At 39.6% G+C, this 22,534-nt stretch overlaps 2 protein-coding genes across 2 annotated transcripts; one reads left to right on the forward strand and one right to left on the reverse strand.

The window, feature by feature from the left end:
* Window positions 1-3,952: 3,952 nt before the first annotated feature.
* Window positions 3,953-9,410, reverse strand: LOC122661419 (adenine phosphoribosyltransferase 1-like). Its single transcript, XM_043856801.1, has 6 exons — window positions 9,139-9,410; window positions 8,753-8,863; window positions 7,990-8,082; window positions 6,064-6,213; window positions 4,993-5,051; window positions 3,953-4,168 (listed from the first exon to the last, which is right to left on the reverse strand). Exons 1-6 carry the CDS (start codon window positions 9,218-9,220, stop codon window positions 4,115-4,117), a joined length of 549 nt encoding a protein of 182 aa, XP_043712736.1. The 5' UTR covers window positions 9,221-9,410; the 3' UTR covers window positions 3,953-4,114.
* A 3,686-nt stretch (window positions 9,411-13,096) lies between these two features.
* LOC122661417 (zinc finger protein ZAT10-like) lies at window positions 13,097-22,467 on the forward strand. The gene is made up of 2 exons (XM_043856800.1): window positions 13,097-13,102; window positions 21,453-22,467. The coding sequence occupies exon 2, from the start codon at window positions 21,482-21,484 to the stop codon at window positions 22,283-22,285; it is 804 nt and encodes a 267-aa protein (XP_043712735.1). The 5' UTR covers window positions 13,097-13,102; window positions 21,453-21,481; the 3' UTR covers window positions 22,286-22,467.
* Window positions 22,468-22,534: the final 67 nt, after the last annotated feature.

A 22,534-nucleotide genomic window follows, 5' to 3' on the forward strand; every position in this document is an offset into this window, starting at 1 on the left:
GAGTGCGCTCCATGACTAGAAATGGGAGAAGCGTTTAGTCCCACATTGGTCGAGTAGTAGTGTGTACACAGTTGGTGGACTAGTGACCATAGGAAGACGTCCATCTTGAAGGAGAGTTTAGTTTCACATCAGTTCTGTCACGCTGAAGCTTGGGTTTTTGGGTTGAACGTCATTGAAAATTATTATTTTTTGTTGTATCGCGTTTTAGATGACATATTTTCAAAGATTTTATTAGGATGGTGTTTTTTCAAACTAGCTCATTCAGAATATCTTATCAACTACTAGATCAGTTGAGCAAACGAAAAAGAAAAAAAATAAAAACCATGCTAGTTCAATTAGTTTATGTAATCTCACTTAATTCTTTAATTTAGAATGAATCAAGCATCCTCAACTAGGAACTTAATTGCAGACGAATAAACATTAAGGTCCTGAGTTTGTTGTCGCCAGGTTTTGAGATCAGATCTTACCTGCACTCTTCTTCTTCTGATTCTTCAACAAGGGGATAGAAAAATTTCGAAAAAAAATAAGGTTTGGGTCGAACAGTTTGGAATATCTATAGTTATGCATTCGACTTGGATTTGGCTCAGTTTAAGCCCATGTTGTTCGTGTCCCATCCGATTTTGTAAGGTTGTATCATATTTAACACAAATATATCATAAAGTGTATAGTTGTTAAAGCGGGCTTAAAATCATCGGTAGTGTGGGTATCTTGTGGTGCACTGCAGTGCAGGCCTGAGAGCTTGACATGTGGACGAAGCTCCATTCAACGATGTGAGTTCAATGCAAGACAGTTTTTTTTTTTTTCTTTCTTCTCAAGCTCGGCACCATTGGATGTCGCAACTTTCACATGTCGAGTTCTCAGGCCCGCACTGCAATGCATGGCAAGATTAGGATATTGCAGAGGATTTTTTTTCTTGTTAAAATGTAAATTAGAGCATAAATACGTTTACCAAAAAAAATAGAACATAAAAAGTTATTTTTTTTTTTATAAAAAAGCAAAAAGTTTCATACACGATCGTGTATAAGAGGAATCTTATACAGTGGATTTTATTAACCGTTAGATTTAAGGGTTTTAATCTGAACCGTTCAAGGATAAAGTATGGTATATACTCCTCCTCCTATACAGTTACATTTTCAAATACGTATAAAAATTGCCTTTTCTCTCCACTTCCATGTTTTTCTCTCCTCCTCCGCCTGCAACTACCTCCCTTATTTGGAAACCCTCAACCTCGTTGATAATTCCTTGGCCGGATCAATCCCCACCTCCATCTCCAACCTCACGCGTCTCCGCTGTCTCGCTCTCTCTAAACCTTTCCCATTTTTCTCTTCAAGGCAAGAGTCACCAACGGTAGGGCAAAGATTTCTCTTCAAGGCAAGACTCACCAACGGTAGGGCAAAGATGAGAGAACGAGAGAAAAAGGAACAACCGAAGCGAGACCGAGGGATTCTCTCTCTGTTCGATTTTTTTATTTGCTCACTCGCTCGCGCACTGTATCGAGCTTTTATCCTTTAATTTAGTGGAGATTTTGGCTTGATCCAGGAATGGAAGAACTTGGGTAGATGTGACGTTTCTTTGATTTATATTTGTATTTTTATGTTTTCTTTCTTTCAATCACTCCCAGTCTTCTACTTTTAAGGTTGATTCAAAAGCCTGTCACGGACATGAAGATTCATCATCTTCATCACCAAAGTGAACTGCCTCTGGTTTCCCGGTTCTTATTTCTATACTCCGATTTTGAAGATCTTAGCTGATACCCTAACTTTTTCTTCAGAGCACTAATAGAGCTCATCACTGCAAGTTAAACGGTCTCATTTTGATCTACTAATTTGAATCGTTAATCACGAATTCACGATTTGAGTTTTTTATAAATCTCACGTTTTGAGCCCAATCAATCAAGGATTTAATATCTGAATACATTTTTTCTTGGATTTTCCCTCCAAAATGGGGAAAGCTGGGAGAGATTGGACACAGATCTACGGGATCTATGGATTGGATGAATGGCAGACTGTAATTTTCCTGCTAATCCTTGCTCTCCTATTTTGTTCGTCGCCGTTCATTTCCTCCTTTACTTCAATCCCTTCTGTTCAGTAGTCTAATCTCTCTTCCCTGCCCTTCCTAACGAGTAGTCGGCCTCGATTGCCAGAAAGCTACGGTGGCGACGCTGCGGTGGCGAGTTACCTGACCTGGGTTCCGTCAAGAACCTCACCTTCTTGGATGCCAGCGACAATGCAATCTCCGGTGGAGTTCCGGTGGGTTTGCCTGGTTCCTTGGTTGAGATCTCCATGAGAAATACCAAAAGGAATAGAAAAATATCATTTTTTTTAATCAATAAATATAAAGTCTTGTAGACGTATTTGAAAGAGTAACCTAAAGTAACCGTATCGGATAAGTATCTCTCATTACTTTATTCTTGGACAGTTCAGATTTAAACAATTCAATCTAACGGTTATTAAAATCCAATGTAAAAGATTTCTCTTATACACGACTGTGCATGAAAACCGCCCCCAAAACATAAATAATTATCAAAATATGTTATTTTGAAGATTTGAACTCAAATCCTAGTAGATAAGATATAAATCTCATATCAAATTGAAACTTACTCTAAACTAAGGGAAAAAGGTTTGGCACACCATGGGTGTGCTGTAGACTAGCACTCTCTCTCTTCTCCCTTAGCAATGGCATCCTTAACTTCTTGGATGATATCCCATTCTGCACCCCCGTTGGTACAACCCACTAGTTTACTGCACACGGGTGGTGTGCCTATCCATTATTAAGACAAAATCGAGTCAACTTGTCTAAATCCTGTCCAAAATCTCTTCCAACTCCGGTTCCCCACCCCTCCCTCTTCCCCGGCTCCCCCTCCCCAATCTCCCTCTCCAACTTCCTATCCCCTGGGACCTTGGCTCTTCCATAAGTTTTGTATTTTAATTTTTTTTTTGACTAGGATAAAAATTTACCACCTACCACCTGGCAACAACCTAAAGGGGAAATGTTTTCCTTCTATTGTAGAGAGGGGTTCACCCACCCAAGGTTATTATTACTCTCCCCTTCTATAGGAGGGTTAAAACCATCCCTCCTCTCATATATATAATGGGCCATCCCACTACTGTAGCTACTTACAATAAAGGGCTTCTCTTTCACAGTGGGTGAAGGGAAACTCGGTCCTATATATGCAGAAATTGTCTAAATCAAACCTATGTAGGTGTATTTAAAACCTGAAACTTCTTTTGATTGCCCCTTATCTTATTCCCAATAGTTCTTTAAGTCCATGGTAGAAAAAATGTTTTCATATTTTGAAAATTTTTTTGGGGGTAAATTTCATATTTTAAAAATGACTTATCATTATAACATTATCAAAAACTATAATTATCTTTGCACATTTTTTCGAATGCACATGTGAAATGATAAAGTTTGCTCTCATTGAAAAAAATGTGATGCTAAATGGGGAAAAAAAAAAGAAAGTAAAATTACAAATTATTTAATAGGCAGGCCTTGAAAATTAATGAATTTGCAATCTAAAGCCATGATTTCTTGTTATATGGCAAACTATAATGGATGAAGTGGTACTGATAGAAAATTCCGCAGCCATAATTTTTGGTAGAACCTCACACCCATCTAACCACTTCAATTTCAGCAAAATACAGGATGTAACAAGGGCAAAACAAGTCTCATTCTTTGTATTTTTTTCACAACTTCAGATAAAAATAGGACTCATAGAGCATGCTCATTTGAAAATTGACCAGTTAAATGACTGTGAGGTCCTCTATGACATGGACTCAACCATGTTACCTGATATGGCATTTGTGACATTGACAACAATTTCCTGAAGTCCAAAGACCTCAAATTAAATGCATGATGCAAGAGAATCAAATTTCTTTAAAGTTCAGGCTTAAAGGGGCCAATGTAGTTTGGTTTAAGCATTTCTTTCAACCCACAATATCTACTGATATAGCTCCAGGTCCCATTTATTGTCATTTTCAAATATTGACTTGAATATCAACCATCTGTTTTCAAGTTTAAAATAAGCATTACCAGGCTTCTCTTCTCAAGTTCTCCTCAACTTAAAGTGGGGCACTGACAGTGATCAACATCAAAGGTCTACTACAAACTCCCATTAAACCGCACTTACAAGGACAAATAATGGTCTGTCTCCTAGTCGGTCCCGACCCTGCAATGAGCAAAATGAAAATCAGCTGCACACAAAAAAAGTAAAAAAAATGGGAACAAACTGTTATTGAAGGGTTACTTGAACATGGTGACAAGCAAGATTGAATAGCCTTAACAAATGTATGAGAACGAACTACCACATGACAGGGTAGTTCAAAGTAGACTTTCAATCAAGTGTGTGAACTACTATATGAAAGGGTAGTTTAGAAGCCTTGAAACCTACTGTTACTGGCTCTGGAATGTAATATGTGGTGGGTGATCACCTTAGTGCCATAACAACTATGCTGGCTCCTCATCCTCCAAATGCCAGCCTTCTAGCAAGATATACATCCATTTTTTGTGTTTAAGGACAGTCTAACAGCACAAATGTCAGAATTCCGTTTCTTTTTTATTTTCTAGTTATCAAGTATAATTTTTTTGGGGGGTGAATATCAAGTGCTGTATTTAATATAATGAATTTGATTTTTTCTGTAAGTTCAACAAATTTGAAGTTACTTTGTTCATGATATGCTGCTACAACTAATCCCAACAACCAAAACTCGAAGGGGTTATTTAGTTTCATGTTTCACACAAAATCTCAATGCAAATGGCCACATATTCAATATTCTATTCTTAGTGGAAGAACTTCAGCTGCTTTTAAGGGTTGTTCTCTATAACCACACAGCCATTTGAATTGGAAAAGTTGTAAATGAAATTTTTGCCCACAAAGAAACAGTCAATTTTGCATTCCATCAATTTCGACCAATCAAAACAATGAGATAAGACACCAGGCAAGGTACAAATTAAATTCTACATATCGAGCATTTGCATTAACAAGGAACATACCTTTAGCTCTGGCAATTCTATGACACAAGCACACTCAACCACCTCCACCGCAACACGTTCTGCAGGGAAAGTAAGATAAGAACATAGGACAAAAAAAATTGGAAGGAAAAATGAAGAAAATTCTTCTCATGTCAATGCCGTATAACCATAATAAACAAAGAAAGAAAAGAACCGAAGCCAGATAGCAGGACTGATGAGAAAGAAGGTACCAGACAGATAATGATCGCACTTCACCCTATACATAGAAACTTATGATAAAATGACAAACTACATCATGGGAGATTCAAATGGTACTTATTGAATGATAATTGGAATCCTATGCCATAAGCTGTGAAGCATTTAACAATAGTTGGGCCATCCTTCAGAGTTCTAAGACGGACAGTAAGAACAGATATGCACAGGGAGTAATGTAAAATGGCCAGCATACAAGCCTCGAGGCAAGACAAAAAGGAAAAGATTAATAACATAGGATGGCGTTGGTTAGGGTCTACGTTTACATAGGGACCAAAGAAGTATGGAAATAAACGAACTGTAATTCCAGGTTCAAGTATTGAGATTAAATAAGGTGGATCAGCAGATACCAATCCATTCAAACAGGCCAATATCACTGAGTATCCCATTCCTCCAGAATTGGCCAGCACCAGACTGGATACGGATCGCCATGTCTGATCCAACCTGCAATGAGTTTTAAATCCTTGCTAACGATTCATTTGGTTAGCCTTAGGGGTGGACCTACAAATCTTGCCAAAACTTGTGTATTTTGGGTTGATTTTGGAATAGGCTAGGGTTTCAAGAAACCTAAGCAAATGATGAAAGATTTCCAAGAAACTTCCAGTTGAGAGGTAGGTAATGAAATTGCCGCTTGTTTTCTCTAAGATTGAAAGGAGTACTGCAATAACAGCTTAAATGGTAGACAGATTTTAATTGAGTCAAGAACAATCAATACCACAGAATGAGATTTTTATGGGGTTGGTGGGGGCAGGGACTAACACTTCCCAAGAACAATGTGCTCACAGTTTTTCACTTATCACTAATTTATCCCATGTTAGAAAACAAGCAATAATGGATTACCCAATAGCCTGATTGCTGCACACAGGGTACCCCCAGTTGCAATAAGGTCATCAATAACAAGGGCACGTTCTCCTGCCTGTACAGCTCCTACATGCATTTCCATTATGTCTTTTCCATACTCCAAAGAGTACTCTTCTGAAATAACCTCCCCTGAAGAAAAATCAAATATCATTAATATTTAACTAGAAGAATTCATAGCAAAACCCATTTTAATAAAATCACCAGGAGAGAAAAAGAAGTAAATGAACAAAAATGATTTTACATTAAAGGTCCATCTGTTTCGAAAAAAAATGCCTGTAAGTAAAATAAAGCATGGGCAAAATGAACAACCCCATTGTAAAACTTCACATCCTCTCTCTCTACTAACAATGACACAAAATCTCAAATTGGTAAGCCACCATGATAAGCTTATCAGGTTGGCTTGTCTAAAACGACTTTTGCCTCCTTTTATTCTGGTTGTTTTCACATTGAAACAAACAAAGCCAAAACTGTGAAAACAAAAGAATACGGCAACAACTGCCAAAAGGTGTATGCACACAAGCACCTCTCTCGTACACAATCTGCAACACATAAGAACCAGTTAAGGATTCCTCCCAACTAAGGTCAAGCACAAAGAAGAACAGTTCCCACTGTGTTGCTCAAATTCAAATTTGCTCCTTATCAGTGTTTCATTAAAGGTAAATGTTTTCTGGACCTATAATTAAGGGTTTTATTGTCGGTTCAGTTATAAAATTTCTTAGGCATGAGACAAACAGTGATACAACTCAGACTTTCTGGGAGATGAAGTAAATTCTAGAATGATCATGATGAAATATCAAACGGTACAAGATTTAGTAATGAACTGGATGACAATGACCTAATCCAAGTGAAGGCTCTAATTCGAATAATATAGGAATGTTCAAACAAGGTAACATTCTGTCTGACCAATCCAAGAGGCAGCTAAAACTTTGGATGTCGAGATTATAAATGAATGTATTTTTGATTAACTTCAATACTACCTATCTGTAAGGGTGGTCAGAGGGTTAACTAAAGGCTCAAAGGCAAATAAGAAGAACTCATTAATGTTGACTGTCGACTTGATCCCGGGGGTCGGCCAATACATTTTCTCCCTTGTCTACAAGCAAACTCCCACTAGGGATCAAAAGAGGGACAATAAATTGCCTCTGCACCTCAGGATCAGAGGGATATTCAATCAACCAAGAATTCCATTTTACTGTTGCATAATATTTAATGTAGTCGATGATTACAAGTGCTTTCCAAAAGGTTTTCTTCCTTTTATTTATTTTCCCCCTTTTTATCAGCATCAAAAGGAAGTCATTAAAAAGAGAAGGAAAGAACATTGGAACAAGGGGCAGGAGAAGTATTAATGTTTTTCAATATAAGTACTACATATTTGAGTGGATTTCAAAACATACATATAGAGTCTGATACTATTAGTTGATAAAACATCTGTCCATAGACTTATCAATAATGGTCCCCAAACATGTATCAAAAACATATGAAACTAAGCCATAGAAGGAGAAGGGAAGAAACATGAAAACTTAGGGCAGGAGAAATTTTCAAGTTTTTCAATATAAGTACTACGTATTTCAGTGGATTTCAAAACATACATATAGAGTCTAATACTATTAGTTGATAAAACAAGTGTCCATAGACTTATCAATAATGGTCCCCAAAGGTGTATCAAAAACATATGAAACTAAGCCATGGAAGGAGAAGGGAAGAAACATGAAAACATGGGGCAGGAGAAATTTTCAAGTTTTTCAATATAAGCACCACATATTTCATTAGATTTCAGACGAGGAATATAGACTATGAGCCTGCTAGTTGATAAAACATGCATTCGTATACTTTCATAATGGTCCAAATGTGTATCAGAAACATAAGAAATTAAGGTCGAAAGAGAAATGGAAACAGCAAATATACCAGGCAATTTATTGGGTTTTCTCATAGGGACAAATTTTGCTCCAATAGCCAAGGCAATAGGAGGCCCAAATATAAAACCTCGTGCTTCAATTCCTGTAATGGGTCATCAATGTCAAACACAGTAAAAATAAATAAAAACACCAGTTCTGCCATAAATGGAATCAGTAAAAAACTGAACAGCTGTCATGTCAAAAGACTGAATAACTAGCTACTAAACCTTAACATGGAGAGAACACCGGCTTATTCTGGTGGTTGCGCCCTGGGTGTCATTTCCAGGGCCAAGGACTGTCTCGGTATCAAGTTCCCCTTCCGTACAAAGCATTGCCGGTTGCCACTGTGCCCCCCCTGCCCAATCCCAACCCCTTGCACTCCCCCGCCCCACCCACGGGTTGCCCCCAAGAGCACCTACCTAGTGTCCTCCACGAGATCGACCAACAGGACTGACTTCTAAAATATTTCTAATCTTCTATCATTCTTGGACTCCAAAAATGCATGTTTTCGCAATAGAGCTTTTCTTATATCCTAGAGGTACAGTTCAGGAAACCTAATAACTATATGCCTCAAACAAAATTAGTAGTTCTGTTCAGTCTCATTAGACATTGGACGAGATATGAGAAAAAGATGCATCGAAGGAATGGATTTAATTGCTAATTTAATGCAGACGGGTCCTTAGCAAAGAGGCCCATGAATTTTATACGTGATTTTATTCACAGATGTAGACAGCAGAGCAATGGAAACATTTCATGGCAATTAAAGTGATAACCTGCAACAACGGAGATGTTCTTGCTTCTGTATCTCTCCACGAACAAATCAATGGTATCCTTAAATGCCTTAGGGTCAAGAAGCAGAGTCGTTATATCCTGAAACATGATGCCTGAAGAGACAAAACCATATAAGAGGAGTACGGCATGAACCCCCAAAAGACTTTATCAAATCAACAAGCTAGCATTTTCAAACGAGCTCTGCAAATGCTTATACGAGAAAAATAATTGAAAATGAAAAATGGGCTGTTTTGAAACTTTCAGATTAGAATATCCATAAGAAAACTGAGTTTAGTTTGAAGCTCAGAAGTAACTCAGATACTGCGGAGTGAATAAATAGGAAGATAGGTGGATCAATAACATTTAAACTCCAGTGGGCAGTAATTACCTGGCTTAGGGAAGTCCGGGATGACTCGAATCGCAGAAGCAATTCTTTCAAGTCGTTGATCTTTGCCATCCTCTGAAGCCATTTCTCCTTTTCTGCAGAAGCACTGAGGAGCGAGACACCCACCCACTCACCAGTATCTATTCTCTACCACCACCACCACTCACAAAGAAGAAGAAGAAGAAGAAGAAGAAGAGGGACTATGATTAGGGTAGAGACTATGTGCCAAGGTGAGAGTGGTGGGGGGCTCAAGTTTCAACCATGGAGTTATTACCCTTTTCTTCTTTCTTTCATTCTCTCTCTCCTTTTTTAGTTTTAATTGGCTTTACTGCAAATTGTGATAGTGGTGTAGTGCGGTACGGCCCTGCTCTTCTTGGACCGTTTCGCTGACACAAAGATTCCATCGATTCACTGTCCATTGGATAGAAGAACATGGACGGGTTACCCTGACTGGGCTTACAAGCAGGTCTAAGCCTCGAAATAATTTCGGGCTTGGGCTGAGGTATTCCAGTCTCTGGGCCGGGTTTCGGATTAAGGCCTCAAATTAGGCAAGACAATGTAGAAAACTTGGGCCTAGTCTGCCTTAAGCTCCGGCTTTTGATCCGGACCCAGGTTGAGCTGAGCCCAGCTAGGAGGGATGGGTGCCTGGATGTGCAAGCCTGAGGTCAGGATAGATTGGGCTCTGTAAAGCCCAAGCCCATACCAACCCAATCGCACCAGAATTTTTATCACATCAAGTGCACCAAAAGGTACATCTGACGGTACACCTTAAAGTAATTTTGTTTAAAACACTCTTCCAAGTGTATGTGCACCATCACATGTACCTTTTTGGTGCACTTGAGGGTGTACTGTACTTGAGGGGATGAAGGTCCATCGCACCGGCCAACCATATCTTTGGGCTTTTACGAAGGGGAATCTTGAATCCTGGCCCAACTTTTTTGATTACATAGACTCTACTCTCCCACATAAAAATATTAGATAGAAGCTTCTGGTCTCTCCTCTCTTTTCTTTCGGTTTCTGGAAACACAGCCTTACATCCCATTTCGCAAAGAGACTATTTCCCGACTCGAATCTATGACCATTAGGTCGCAATAGAGCAACTTTTTTGTTGTGCTAATGTTCGTCCTCTATGAGAAAACTCAGTCCTTAAACGAAAAACGCGATTTGCAATACAACATGAAATGTTAGGCTAATGATGGAATGTTATCAAGAGCGCAGTCTCGATTATCAAATTTAGGTTGTGTTTGGCATGCATTCTCGACATAGACTCTGGGTCTAAAACACATTTTGAAACATGATTCTTCTTTATTTTTTTCGCCCTAGAATACGGTTTAAACCCAAAATCTATTCAAAAAATGCATGTCAAACACAGCCGTAAACTCAATTCCTTCATTCATACATTGCTTAGTATCACTTAGGCCATTCAATTCAAATTTGGCCCCACTTGTTTAAGGCTTGTCAGTCATGTGTATCAAGATCCACCTCAGCGATACTTATTCCGTCGATCCTATACCGATATGTAATTCCATGCTCACACCATTTGATATAGGAAACCATCCTCCAAAATTTAATGGTTTACAATATAACACGAACTATTTAACACATCAAGGAAAAAAGACCTCTACTTGGTGGTGTTTCCTACATCCTCTCACAAGGCATCGTGAGATTATGCCTTTGCCTTTTGGTAGATACGTGCATACAGCGTCTGCTCACCCATTAGCTGGACACTTGTGTAGAGACCATGCGACCAAGTAGAGTTCTCTTGCCCCTAACATTATTCCATAATCCAAAGCATCTTCTTACCAAAAAAAAAAAACTTCCATATGAGGTCAAAGAAATGCCAAAATACGTTGTCTTTATTTAATTGTTCTGATATTAAGACAAAGGTAAGAGGTAAGCTGGTAAGGTAGCTCTTACCAAACAAAAAAAAACGCTGGTAAGGTAGCTAGAATTAATTGTAAATGAAAATAATATAAACGTGATTTCTGAAGTTTTGTTTGGTTGCTTTTGGAAAGTGTTTCTTTCTTTCCAATTGAAAAGAATAAAAACGTGATTTCTCAAGTTTTGTTTTGGTTGCTTTTGGAAAGTGTTTCTTTCTTTCCACTTCACTTTAACATACAGATTCATGCATTCTGTTTCGCCCGTTCCCCGTGGCATAAGTACGAAAAGTTGGTAATTGGACAAAGACACACAAGTCATGGAGTTATCCTCTCCTGTTACAGCAGGGTGTAGTACTGCATCGTGCGGCATAGTGGGCCCCACATGGTGCACATGACCTCTGCAGCTGTTGCACGATATAGCACTGCACCGTGCAGTAACTGCATAGAATAAAAATTTCAAGTCATGGCATATGTTTTCCAAGAATCCAAACGCTTGTTAGAGTTGCTATCTTTCTGGTACTCCCTCTCTAAAAAAGGAAAAAGAGGGAGAGGATTTTCTACACAACAGGACAATTTCATGCTTTGGAGGAGGGGTATTATGAAAAAACACTAAAAATAAGGGGATATATGAGACATTTTATAAGGAGTGGTGCTATAGTAATATGATTCTTATGAGGGGTGTTCACATGCAATTTCAAAATTAAGCTTGCGTCTTGCCTTGCAAATCTTTTCCCCTAAAAAAAAAAATTCCAAGTGTTTCTCAACCAATTGATCTGTATGGACTGTCACTGATATTGATGCTTGATTGATACTGTATTTGTGATAGGGGAGGGGCGCCGGGGGGGGGGGGGAGGGCATAATAGTCCAAAAACTCATGTATCAATTTTAATATTTTGAGAGCAAAATGATCCAATCCAACCCAATAAAATCGATCTGCATCTATATCGTTATAATTTTAAAAATATGGAAAATTTCACGGATACCCCCTAAAAGTATCCAATATCTCATAAACTTATCAAACTTGGTCAAAATAGCAAACGTCCTCCTGATGTTAAGCAAGGTGACCCCAAGATAAAATGTCAATTTTACCCTCTTAGTAAAACCAGTAATTTTACCCTCTCTCTTGTTCCTCTGGCGGACCTAAAACCTAGCTTCTTGCCACCACCTTCTGAGAAAGAAATGGGGTATTCAGGCGATGGTTTCTAGATCACAGAGAGGGATGGAGACTTGCAGTGAGGTGGCCAAGGATGCACTGACGGTAACGGTGATGGCCAAAAAAAAAAAAAAAAAAACTTGGACTGAGCTGCACGGTGATGCTTGGAACAGAGGTGCAGCAGGGATGGTGTTGAAGGATGATGATGCGGCCAAAGAGTTCAGTTGATGTTGGGATTACAACAAGTGGTTTCAGTCATGGCTGAAACGAGAGGCAGCGATGACCAATCTCAAGTGGTTTAAAGCTTTCGCAATATGGGGCAAGGGATCCCTGAGACGTCCTTCGAGGATTACCTCTGTTTCTGGTTCAACGCATATGGCTCCAATGATAAGGGATTTTAAGCTCTGAGAGGGAAAGGTGCTGTTGCCGGCCCTGTTCACGAGCCACCATCGATGGCTGCTCGCTAGTTACAGGGGCATGCGGAGACGAATAGTACATTTTCTTTGGTCTTCAACCTCCTCCACCCTTGTTCGTTTTTTTTTTACTTTCTTCTTCTAGAGCAGATACAGACAGAGAAAAAGAAAAGAGCGGTGGGCTGTGATCGTTAGAGACTAGCATGATGAGGGCGGTCAAGGGAGGTGGAAGTGGTGGTGGCAGCGGCGGTGTTGGTAGTGGAGGAGGGAGACCAACAGCAGAAGAGGACGCTGGAGACAAGAACGGCAACACCAGTGACAAAGCCAGTGGAGAGAGAATTGGAGGCGACACCGATGTAGGGGAGAGAAACCCCTTCTCTGGTTTCTTCGTTTTGGGGACCACCATATCTTCCCACCACCTTCTGAGGCGGCTCAACCACTTTTGTCACCAGATAATTCTTGCCGGATTCAATCTGATCACCGAAAAAGAGAGGTTTCACTGGTTCTATAGAAGAAGATAGGTTTCAGGTTCGCCGGAGGAAGAAGAGAGTTGGGTAAGGGGAAAAGGTAATTTCACCATTTAAAAAGAGTTAACAGACACTTAACTATAGAGACTAACTGAGTAGACTAAGTTGAAATAAATTCATAAAAATAGGGGGTGTCTCTAACATTTTGATCAAGTTTGGTAAATTTATGAGATATTAGATACTTTTAGGGAGTGTCTGTGAAATTTTCCCTTAAAAGTATTTAAAAAAAGGGGCGTGCCATTGCACAAGTCTCTCGCAAGTATAGGATCATGTCATTTTACAAGTACCGTCCAAGGCTTTCCAGAGCCAGGCGCATGGAATCCACCCCTTGTGGGTCCAAGGATGGTTACTTATAGAAGGACATGATCCGCTCTCTCACATCCTACCATTTGCCATGTGAATCAGATGACTCAAATATAATAATTCAATGAGATTTGGATGCTCATCTCATCCATCTGCTTTAAATATTTGTGGGTATCAACAACTAGTGGCCTGAAATTGAACAAGTGAGATGGACCCCTGTTGCACCAGTTCATATGTGTGTCGTCAGCTCCCATGGACATGAAACTAACCATTCATGGTTTCCACTTCTGCAAGAGCCAAGAGGAGGAGACTCTTATATTATACCATTAAGGTATATATCTAGTGGGCGATGTAATCACTGTTTGGAGTGGTTGGAGAGTTATGAAGTTATAATCTACCATCAGTTTGTTCTAGGCTTTGGTGTTTCTTTTTATCTAATGCTTTAAGATTTTGAGTTGAATTCTTCAATATAGTATCAAAGTCCAAGTCCCTACAGGTCCATTTATCTAAGGAAGAAGTGTCAAAATCGAGTTGAACCGACCAATTGAAATTGATTGGAAATAGATATGAGCTTATTGTAATGATCATGTTTTGGATTGGGGTTTTGTGACACCGAAATCGAATCAGACCATACCGAAATTGACAAGACACAGGACCAAACTTAAAAAACGGATCAAAACTGATATAGCCCAGTAAGAAACCGATATTTGATGAAATTATTAACAATACAAATTTTCTTTACACTTTTGAATATATTTACAAGACAACTGAAACCAATTTGAAACCAAACCATTGCACCCTTATGGACTCACTCATTCACACACTGAAACCGGGTCCAAACCGACCAATTGATACCCCTACTCTAAGAGGTATGGGTGTCAATCGATTGGTTTGGTTCGGGTTAAGTTGGTTTCGATGTGGGAATGGTGCATCTGAAATCAAATCAATAAGGAAATTTCAGTTTTGGTTAGGTTTGGTTTCAGGTTCGTATCGAGTTATTTCAGTTTTGAGCTGGTTTTGATTCGGTTTAACATGCATATTTATAAAAAATTGTGAGAAAAAAAAAATCTAAATTTTTTAATAACTTTTGGGTTGTCATCAGTTCGGATTTCGAGCCGGTTTTAGGTTCAATTTTCTTTCGATTTCTGATGCAATTCGATTCAATTTCGAGGTCTTAAAGCCAGCCGGGTTTGACAAGTGGGCAGCAAAAGGGCGAGAAAGGGGTAAATTAAGAGGAGATTGAATGAACCATATATATCACAAGTCAATGGTAAGAAACAAAGATTGAATGAACTTGACCACTTCGTTGAGATTCCAAAGTCATCTTTCCCTAACCTAATAAAGCTTTCGTGTTGTTGGGTTTATAGGTTCAATGACCCTGAAATTTCCACATTATTTTGTTACTTTGGTTGGGAAGAGGGGGGACGTATCTCCTAAGTTTGTTAATTTTTCATTCAATTTCTTTTTTTTTAAACTTTTTTGGATATAATTTCTAAGGAGGAAACTACGTGCTTCATTCTCAAGTCTGATGTGAAAATGTGATATGGGGATCTAGATCTTCTATGGCGCGTTGTCTGTAGCGGCTTGAACGGTGCAGACATAGGGCACAACGCAATGACTGCTTTACCTCCGCTTGAGTAAGGTACTCTGACAAGAGTAAGGCAGTCATTACGCTACACCCTGTGTCTACACTGCTCAAACCGCTACAGACAACGCACCGTAGAGGATATGAGCTTGATTGCTTGTAATTGGGCTTGTTACTTGTTATGTCTACTTTAAATATGTAAGCCATGACTTCATCCACTTGTGTAGTTGATACCATAGCTTACGTACCCACGTACGTACTAGTCAAGAACGCAACAGAGCATGTAAACCCTCACCGGCTGCTCAACACTCCCACCCCCCCCCCCCCCAACAAAATTACAAACATGTGTAATGATAGTTTCACACTCACACTACTGTCACTCACTTGACTTTGACGCCACTCCCCCACAAAAAGACTTATATTTTATGGAGAAAAGAGATCTTCCTTCCCACGCCTTCTCGTGTAATGACCCATGTGGTTTATTCTCTCTCTCTCTCTCTCTTCAATTCGGCTCTCCTCCAACCGTGACGGGAGCTGGAGGATTCAGCCCAGTCAAAACAGGGGTATTTAGATCATTTCACAGGTGAGCCAACCTCCTATTTTAGATGGGCTGGATCCTCAAGCTCCTGCCATGGTTGGAGGAGAACTAGATCCCTCTTTCTCCCCTTGAATAAACTGTGGGTTTTCTTTTGAGTAAATTTGTCTTCCATTTTTTCGTTGGTGTAGTTTTACATTGTAGCGTTGTGGAAAACCTTTGCCCATATTATATAGGAAAAAGTTTCATATACTGCCATTGTGAATTTACTCTCTCATATAAATTTTTGGGAAAACGTTCTCTGTCTGGGAGTGTGGCCTACACCAGCACTCTCATGAGTTTGTCTCTTTCCTCCCCATGTGAAAAGACACCCCTGCCCCCTTGTTTTAATGAGGAACGAGAGAGACACATGGGAGTGCTGGCGTAGGCCACACTCCCGTACAGAAAACTGCTCCCCTAAATTTTTTTTTGTAAAATATTCTCTCTTGTACCTAACCATGTGGATTCCATATGAATTATATCATTCTCTGTGCCAGTAGGAGATTTTACCCACACTAGAGTCGTGGGGAACCGTCTCCTTATAATATATTAGTACTATTAGTTATAGTTATGGGAAAAATATCTCTGTACAGAGTGTGGCCTACGCCAGCACTCTCATGAGTCTATCTCTCTCCTCCCTATGTGAAAAGACACCCCTGCTCCCTTGTTTTAAGGAGGAGAGAGATAGACACATGGGAGTGTTGGCGTAGACCACACTCCCATACAGAAAACTGCTTCCCTATAGTTATTAATCATATTTATTTATTGGGTGAGGGTTTCTTGAAAGGCAGTGTGGGGGCCAATGGAAACATGTGCGGAAACATCAATAAGGGTTTCTCCAAAAATGGTGCTGAGCATTTCACGTTCCTCTGTGTCTAGGCATAGGGGCCACACTACCTTTTAGGGTTCTTTTTTTCCTTATTTATTTATTTTTTTAATATTTTCTTAGGGAGAGGGTTTCTCCAAAAAACAACATGGCCCCTGATACATGTGGAATCTAACCACCAATGCCATGAGAACACGTGTAAAAGGATTGAATAGGGAACGGTCCGAGGAATAAGGACCCATAAACAGGTCGAACCCCCAGCCACAACCTCACACCTAAAGAGTGCGCAAAGAGCTTTACACGTGACCGACCAAGAGCATAATCACTGACAACACTGACAAATTCGGTTAACGGTTCCTGTTGGGATCTCCCGTCTAACTTGAAGAATTTGCAACCCTAAGAAAAGAGGGAAGAGGATAGCAAATGTCATATATAAGAGAGCATGAGAAGAGAAGAAGGTAAGTATCTACAAATCATTTAAGTGGTTGAGGCCGAGAGACTCCAGAACAAAACTTCCCATCCCTGGTTCAGTTACCTATTGTATGCTCTGAGATCTGACTTAGGCATTAGAGAGTTCTCCCCCGGAACCTATTCCGGGACACACATCCGCTCTGCCCTTTAGTTCTATTGTGTGCAAGATCAGACTAGACCATGGAAGGAAGATCTCGGCTGCAACAACCCCCTTTCAGGGTGATCATTACTGCCCTCCATGAGAGGGGGTCATTTCAACCCCTCTGTGTCTGGGCACAGCGGCCACGTTGCCTTTCAAAAAAAATTTCCCATTTTTCTTATTATTATTCTATTGTTATTTAGTATGTTAGTTGTTACTTAATCATAGCGGCAACATTGATCAAATGGGGTTAGTGAGAAGAAACTAGTAGAGTAGTAGTGCTAGCTAATAGCTATCCTCACCCCTTTAATTGATGATCAAATTAATTATTTAAAAATCCTTCATTCTAAGCCAAATCTCTCGTCACTGCCTTTGTTTTTGAGTTGGTATTTGTTAAATGAGAAGAACCTTCTTCACAGCTTCACCTGTTGACATTTCATAAACATTGGAATCTTACATTAATGAAGAGAGACAAGTAAGAGTTGTGGGTCCAAAACCTACAGCCATCTGATCAAAATCATGCGGTCATGAATTTAGATAATATTGGCCGTACATTGAATAGCGTGGCATAAAATTATGATTGGGCGACAAGGGGGAGATGATTGAGGCTGCCATTCGCATAAGAAAAAAAAAGAGTGGCGTATAGAGTGAGCTTAAAAGCCTTAAGGTCGGTCGGGGTTTTTGTTTGGATTTTTTAATAAAAGATGGATAAGTTTGGCCCTAATCCCTAATTCCATTCCTAAAAAAGGCTAAGCTTTAACAGGTGAACAACTCCAACATCACACAACTAAACTGCACCTTAATAGTAGTGATAAATAAATAAGAATATCTTTTTCTTCCTCCATTATTATCTTCCAATCCTCCCCCTCCCCCTCCCCCCCCCCCCAAAAAAAAAAAAACCTCTCCCAATCATGGTTTGAGGAATCAGGGATCAACCGATTGAACTCTATCCCCATTCTAGATCTAGTTCTGAACATAATTCGATTACGATCGAAGAACCCTGATTTGGTTGTATGTTTCTTATCAAACCTGTCTCTCCCTCTTGATTGGTTGCCTTGAAAACTGATTTAGGCAGCAAAGAATTACATCGGGACCAGTTCTGATTAATCTCTTGTGTCTTCTTTCTTCTATGTCGATTGATATATCTGTGGTATGCCTCCAGTTTTCACCTATATCAATATGCAAAAGGTTCACATGTCAGAGAGGAGAGGCTCTGTGAGAGGATATATGATGCTGATAGCATGGTCATCATTTTCCCAATATCCAAAGCATAAAATCCAAAATTTAATGTGGTAATTTAAACTCCAATGTAGTTAGTTATTTAGATAATTAAAATTAAATAAGATTGGTATCAAGGCTTAAATACAAATTGCAACTTGGTACTTCCCAAATTTTCTTTTTGTAGATGAAAATTTTCCAAGTCCTACCCAAAAACAAAAACTGATTTATTAATAGCGAATGGATTGGATAGGATTTGTGGGGGAGACTCAAGTCTCAAACCCATCAAGGGCTATACTTGTAAATACAACATGATTTGGTTTCTATCCAATGATTGAGTTGAGGGACGTACAGCACCTTCTGTTTTGTTTTACTAGTAGTTCCAGTGACTGGAGAGAGCTCTGCGGCTATGGCCCGCCCAACGCGCCCGTTGATTCCCCTCCAACTGGCGAAGGTTGCCTTTCAGATTCCTCTCCCACTCCACCGATTTACAAAAACTGCGGACGTACCTTCATCACTTGGTCAAGCAAAAACTGGAGAGGATACCTAAAATTACTTTTGGGAAAGGTTAGCATGGTCCTGCACCGAAATACAAACCAATATCTTTTGTGCACGAAAAGATCGTTCAACCTCTAGTGAAATCCACGCATCTAAATCAATGCATTTGCTGGTATTGTAATTGACTATTACGTTAGTGAAGGGGCTGCACGATTGATTAGTGTTATTTTACCCATTAATTTTTTGATAGATGTTTTCTATGCTGAATCGTAGCCTACGCTCAGACATATGGGTCTACCATTTAGGAGGTTGAGTAATCATTTTGGCTAAAGCTATGTGTTTATGCGTAGCTTGCACCCCTGGCACACAGAACATTTGGCATTAATTTTTATTTCCAAATCCACCAGAATCAAGATAAGAGGACATCCATTTGTTCTTGAGATTCAAATTGGATGGTCGAAATTAAATATGAAACCAAGGAATGATATGGCTACAACTATTAGACTAGTTACCGTGTAGATAAGAGTTCCATGATCTTTATAGTTTTATACTTGGAACAAAAAAAAAGATCTTTTATAGTTTATACTTTGTGTGGGGAACACGTGTATGGATAATGGATAGAAGAAGAAGGAGGGAATAATAATCTCATCGGTGTGTTTATAGAGTAGAAGAAGATGAAGAAGAATAGAATAGTCGGCGTCTTTCTAGATTGGCCAACCGCCAACCGTCATCTGAAGAGAAAGTTCTCCTAATTAAACAAAACCTTTTACAACTGGACACCTTCCCCGTAAAGTAATCACAATTTTGTACTAAAAAACTTTATTATTATTAGATATATATATATATATTGATAGATTATAATGAAGTTTTAGATTAGATGGGCTTTACCATCATTTATCGCACGAGGATGGAAAGGATGGAAAATTTGTAAAAGTATAAGAAAACAGTAATACTATTATTCACTTAGGTTGTGTTTGATATGTATTCTTAGAACACATTTTAGGGATGATGGAAAGGTTGTTTGTTATGCATTTCTATTCTAAATTCTTAGAATGGATTCAAGAACGAGTCTCCTTCTAGATTGCAACAAAACCATCATTCTGCGTTCTAAAATAAATTCATTCTCTCAACTTGAACGCATGGAGAGAGTAATCCCTAATAACCATTGGAGTATCACCATAATTTTTGACTTGACAAGTTACGGTGAAATTTCCCTCAACTTTTCGAACCTCCAAGGTTATGCCAAAAAATAAACATTCTCTCTCTCTCTCTCAATCTTTTGATCACCGGAGGAAGTCTCCCCTGCCCCCAAAAATGCAGAGCCTCAAGTAAGCCCATACACGAGAGAGAGAGAGAGAGAGAGAAGGCCAAGATATTCCACCATGGCTCCATCATCTCTGATCCTTCCCAATTCGCCCATTTGGCCACCATGAAAGCTGCGAAGAAAACAAATTTCTTGCTTTCCTACTGCCAGCTTCTCACTATAAGTCCCCACCGTCTATTCTTTCCCTCACTCTTCTATTTCTCTCAAAGCACTAATCTTATCAGACAAGTGTTATGGAGGATTTAATTTTGCCGTTGGGCTCCTTTGTAGCGCGACAAAATGTGTAACGCACATTCAACAGCCCTGTGTGCTCAGGCACGCAGCCCAACACACATATTGGATGTTATGTTAAATGCTTGACCATTTAAAAGAGAACAAATCATTGCCAATGAGTTGTTCAATGACATGCTGAAAAGGGATGTGATCATTCTAAGAATCAGAATACATTTTAGCCAACATGAGTCCAACCAGTGTTTTTATTCTTAGTCAAGAATGCATTCGACAATCTCAGAATGAATGCAAACCAAATACAACCTTAATGTTGTCAACTATGAACCGAATTCCGATAGATTGAATTGTGTCAATTATGAACTAAACTGCTATCTGTCTAATGGAGCTCGATCTAGTGTATGAGTGATTGATTGGAGCTTGATTTAACGTGTTCCATTAATTCTGGAGTTTTTGACATATCAATCAAATACCTAACATTTGGTTTGGTATCAGAGCCCGATACCTCAATTACTTTGATTTAAAAAAATTAAAACCAATTAATAACCGGTTCGATTTTAGTTTATATTCTTACTTCTTCAACCGAATTAAAACTGAACTAATAAATCAAACCAAACCCATTTACACCTAAAAAGTGACTGGTAGTGAAAGTTGGTTCTTAACACGGTAAGACCAAAGAGTGGCTGCTATTCTGTTTTGGCTTGCTTGGAAAGGAAGTTGGAAGGAGTCGTTTACTTCATTGCTTGGGTCAGCCAGTCTTTGGTATACTCTTCTTCAAATCCGAATGGCATTCCTGGTTTGACCCGTTTCACTTCCCCCCACCAACTCAACTCCTCAAAAAACTTTAAAAAAAGCCCCCAACTAACTAAACGTGCACCCTTCCCTTCCCTAAGTGCTCACCTCCCTTCCATTTTATTTTATTTTTTATTTTAATTTTTAAAAAATAACTAATTTAATTTTAAAGCCTTCTCCTTCTCTGCCTCGAAGCCTACCCCTTTACTTCCCACCACTCCTCACGCAACTTCCTTCCCCCACCACCTCTTTATATAAAGACTCTCCCCCCCTTCTCACCTCACTCTCACACTCAAAAAACTCTCAATTACTCCACAGCTCTTCTCTGATACCAAATCCCAATTTCTCTTCAGTAGCTAAGTCAGGTGAAATCAATTTGAGATCAGTAGTAGTAGTAGTAGTAGAAGAAGACGAGATGGCCATGGAAGCTCTGAATTCCCCAAGAACAGCAACACCTTCGTTCCACTATGACGACATGGATCTTCACTGCCTTGAGCCATGGGCAAAGCGTAAGCGCTCTAAGCGTCCACGTCTCGACATCAACCCATCTTCGGAAGAGGAATACCTTGCCCTCTGCCTCGTCATGCTCGCTCGTGGTGGATCAACTGGAACCGACTCTGTACCCAGCACCGCCGATGATAAGCTCCACCTTCGCAACCCTTCCTCTTCTTCGTCTCCTCCTCCACCGCTTCAGCTTCAAGAACCCCCAACTTTAAAGCTGAATTACAAGTGTACTGTCTGCAACAAAGCCTTTCCTTCCTACCAAGCCCTTGGAGGACACAAAGCCAGCCATCGCAAACATACCGGCACCGAAGACCATGCTTCCTCCTCTTCTGCCACCACGACCTCTACCACCGCCCCTGCTAAACCAAATCCAGGTAGCGTTGGTGGGAGCAAGACCCATGAGTGCTCTATCTGCCATAAAACCTTCCCGACTGGACAGGCCTTGGGTGGACACAAACGCTGCCACTACGATGGCGGTAACAGTGCTGTGACTTCGTCTTCGGATGGCCCAGCTGCTTCCAGCCAGAGCCACCGTGATTTCGACCTCAACTTGCCAGCTTTGCCCGAACCTTTGCCCCTGTTTAGTGCTTTCGGTGGGCGGAAATTCCAGAATTCTGTTGATGACGAGGTTGAGAGTCCTCTCCCTGAGAAGAAACCTCGCCTCTTCGTTCTGGACAACGTCCCTCCTCCTCAAGATCAAGCAGAATTGAATTGATATTATCAGAGATTGTTTAGCTCTGTAGTTGTTGTTTTTTTTTTGTTTTTTTTAGTTTTAGTTTTCGATTGTTTCTGTACAGAGAATCTTTCATTCATTCTTTGTGAACCCTTTATGAAATTTAAATTTGATTAATTATTTTTCCAATCCAATTTGGGTTTTTATTTAATTCTCTATTTCTCAATTCTCAGACTCTGTTCTTCAAACCTAAGGCAGAGCCTACTAAAAGGATAAAACTGAAGAATACTT

Source organism: Telopea speciosissima, chromosome 5, assembly GCF_018873765.1.
Source record: "Telopea speciosissima isolate NSW1024214 ecotype Mountain lineage chromosome 5, Tspe_v1, whole genome shotgun sequence".
NCBI classification, from domain to species: domain Eukaryota; kingdom Viridiplantae; phylum Streptophyta; class Magnoliopsida; order Proteales; family Proteaceae; genus Telopea; species Telopea speciosissima.

What these genes read in the sequence shown, in the direction of transcription:
- LOC122661419 (XM_043856801.1), bottom strand. Translation starts at nt 9,220, where the DNA reads ATGGCTTCAGAGGATGGCAAAGATCAACGACTTGAAAGAATTGCTTCT. An exon ending in CCCGGACTTCCCTAAGCCAG is followed by an intron (nt 8,864 to 9,138) that starts GTAATTACTGCC and finishes TTGTCTCTTCAG; the next exon opens with GCATCATGTTTCAGGATATA. An exon ending in TAGAATTGCCAGAGCTAAAG is followed by an intron (nt 4,169 to 4,992) that starts GTATGTTCCTTG and finishes TGCTCATTGCAG; the next exon opens with GGTCGGGACCGACTAGGAGA.
- LOC122661417 (XM_043856800.1), top strand. Translation starts at nt 21,482, where the DNA reads ATGGCCATGGAAGCTCTGAATTCCCCAAGAACAGCAACACCTTCGTTC.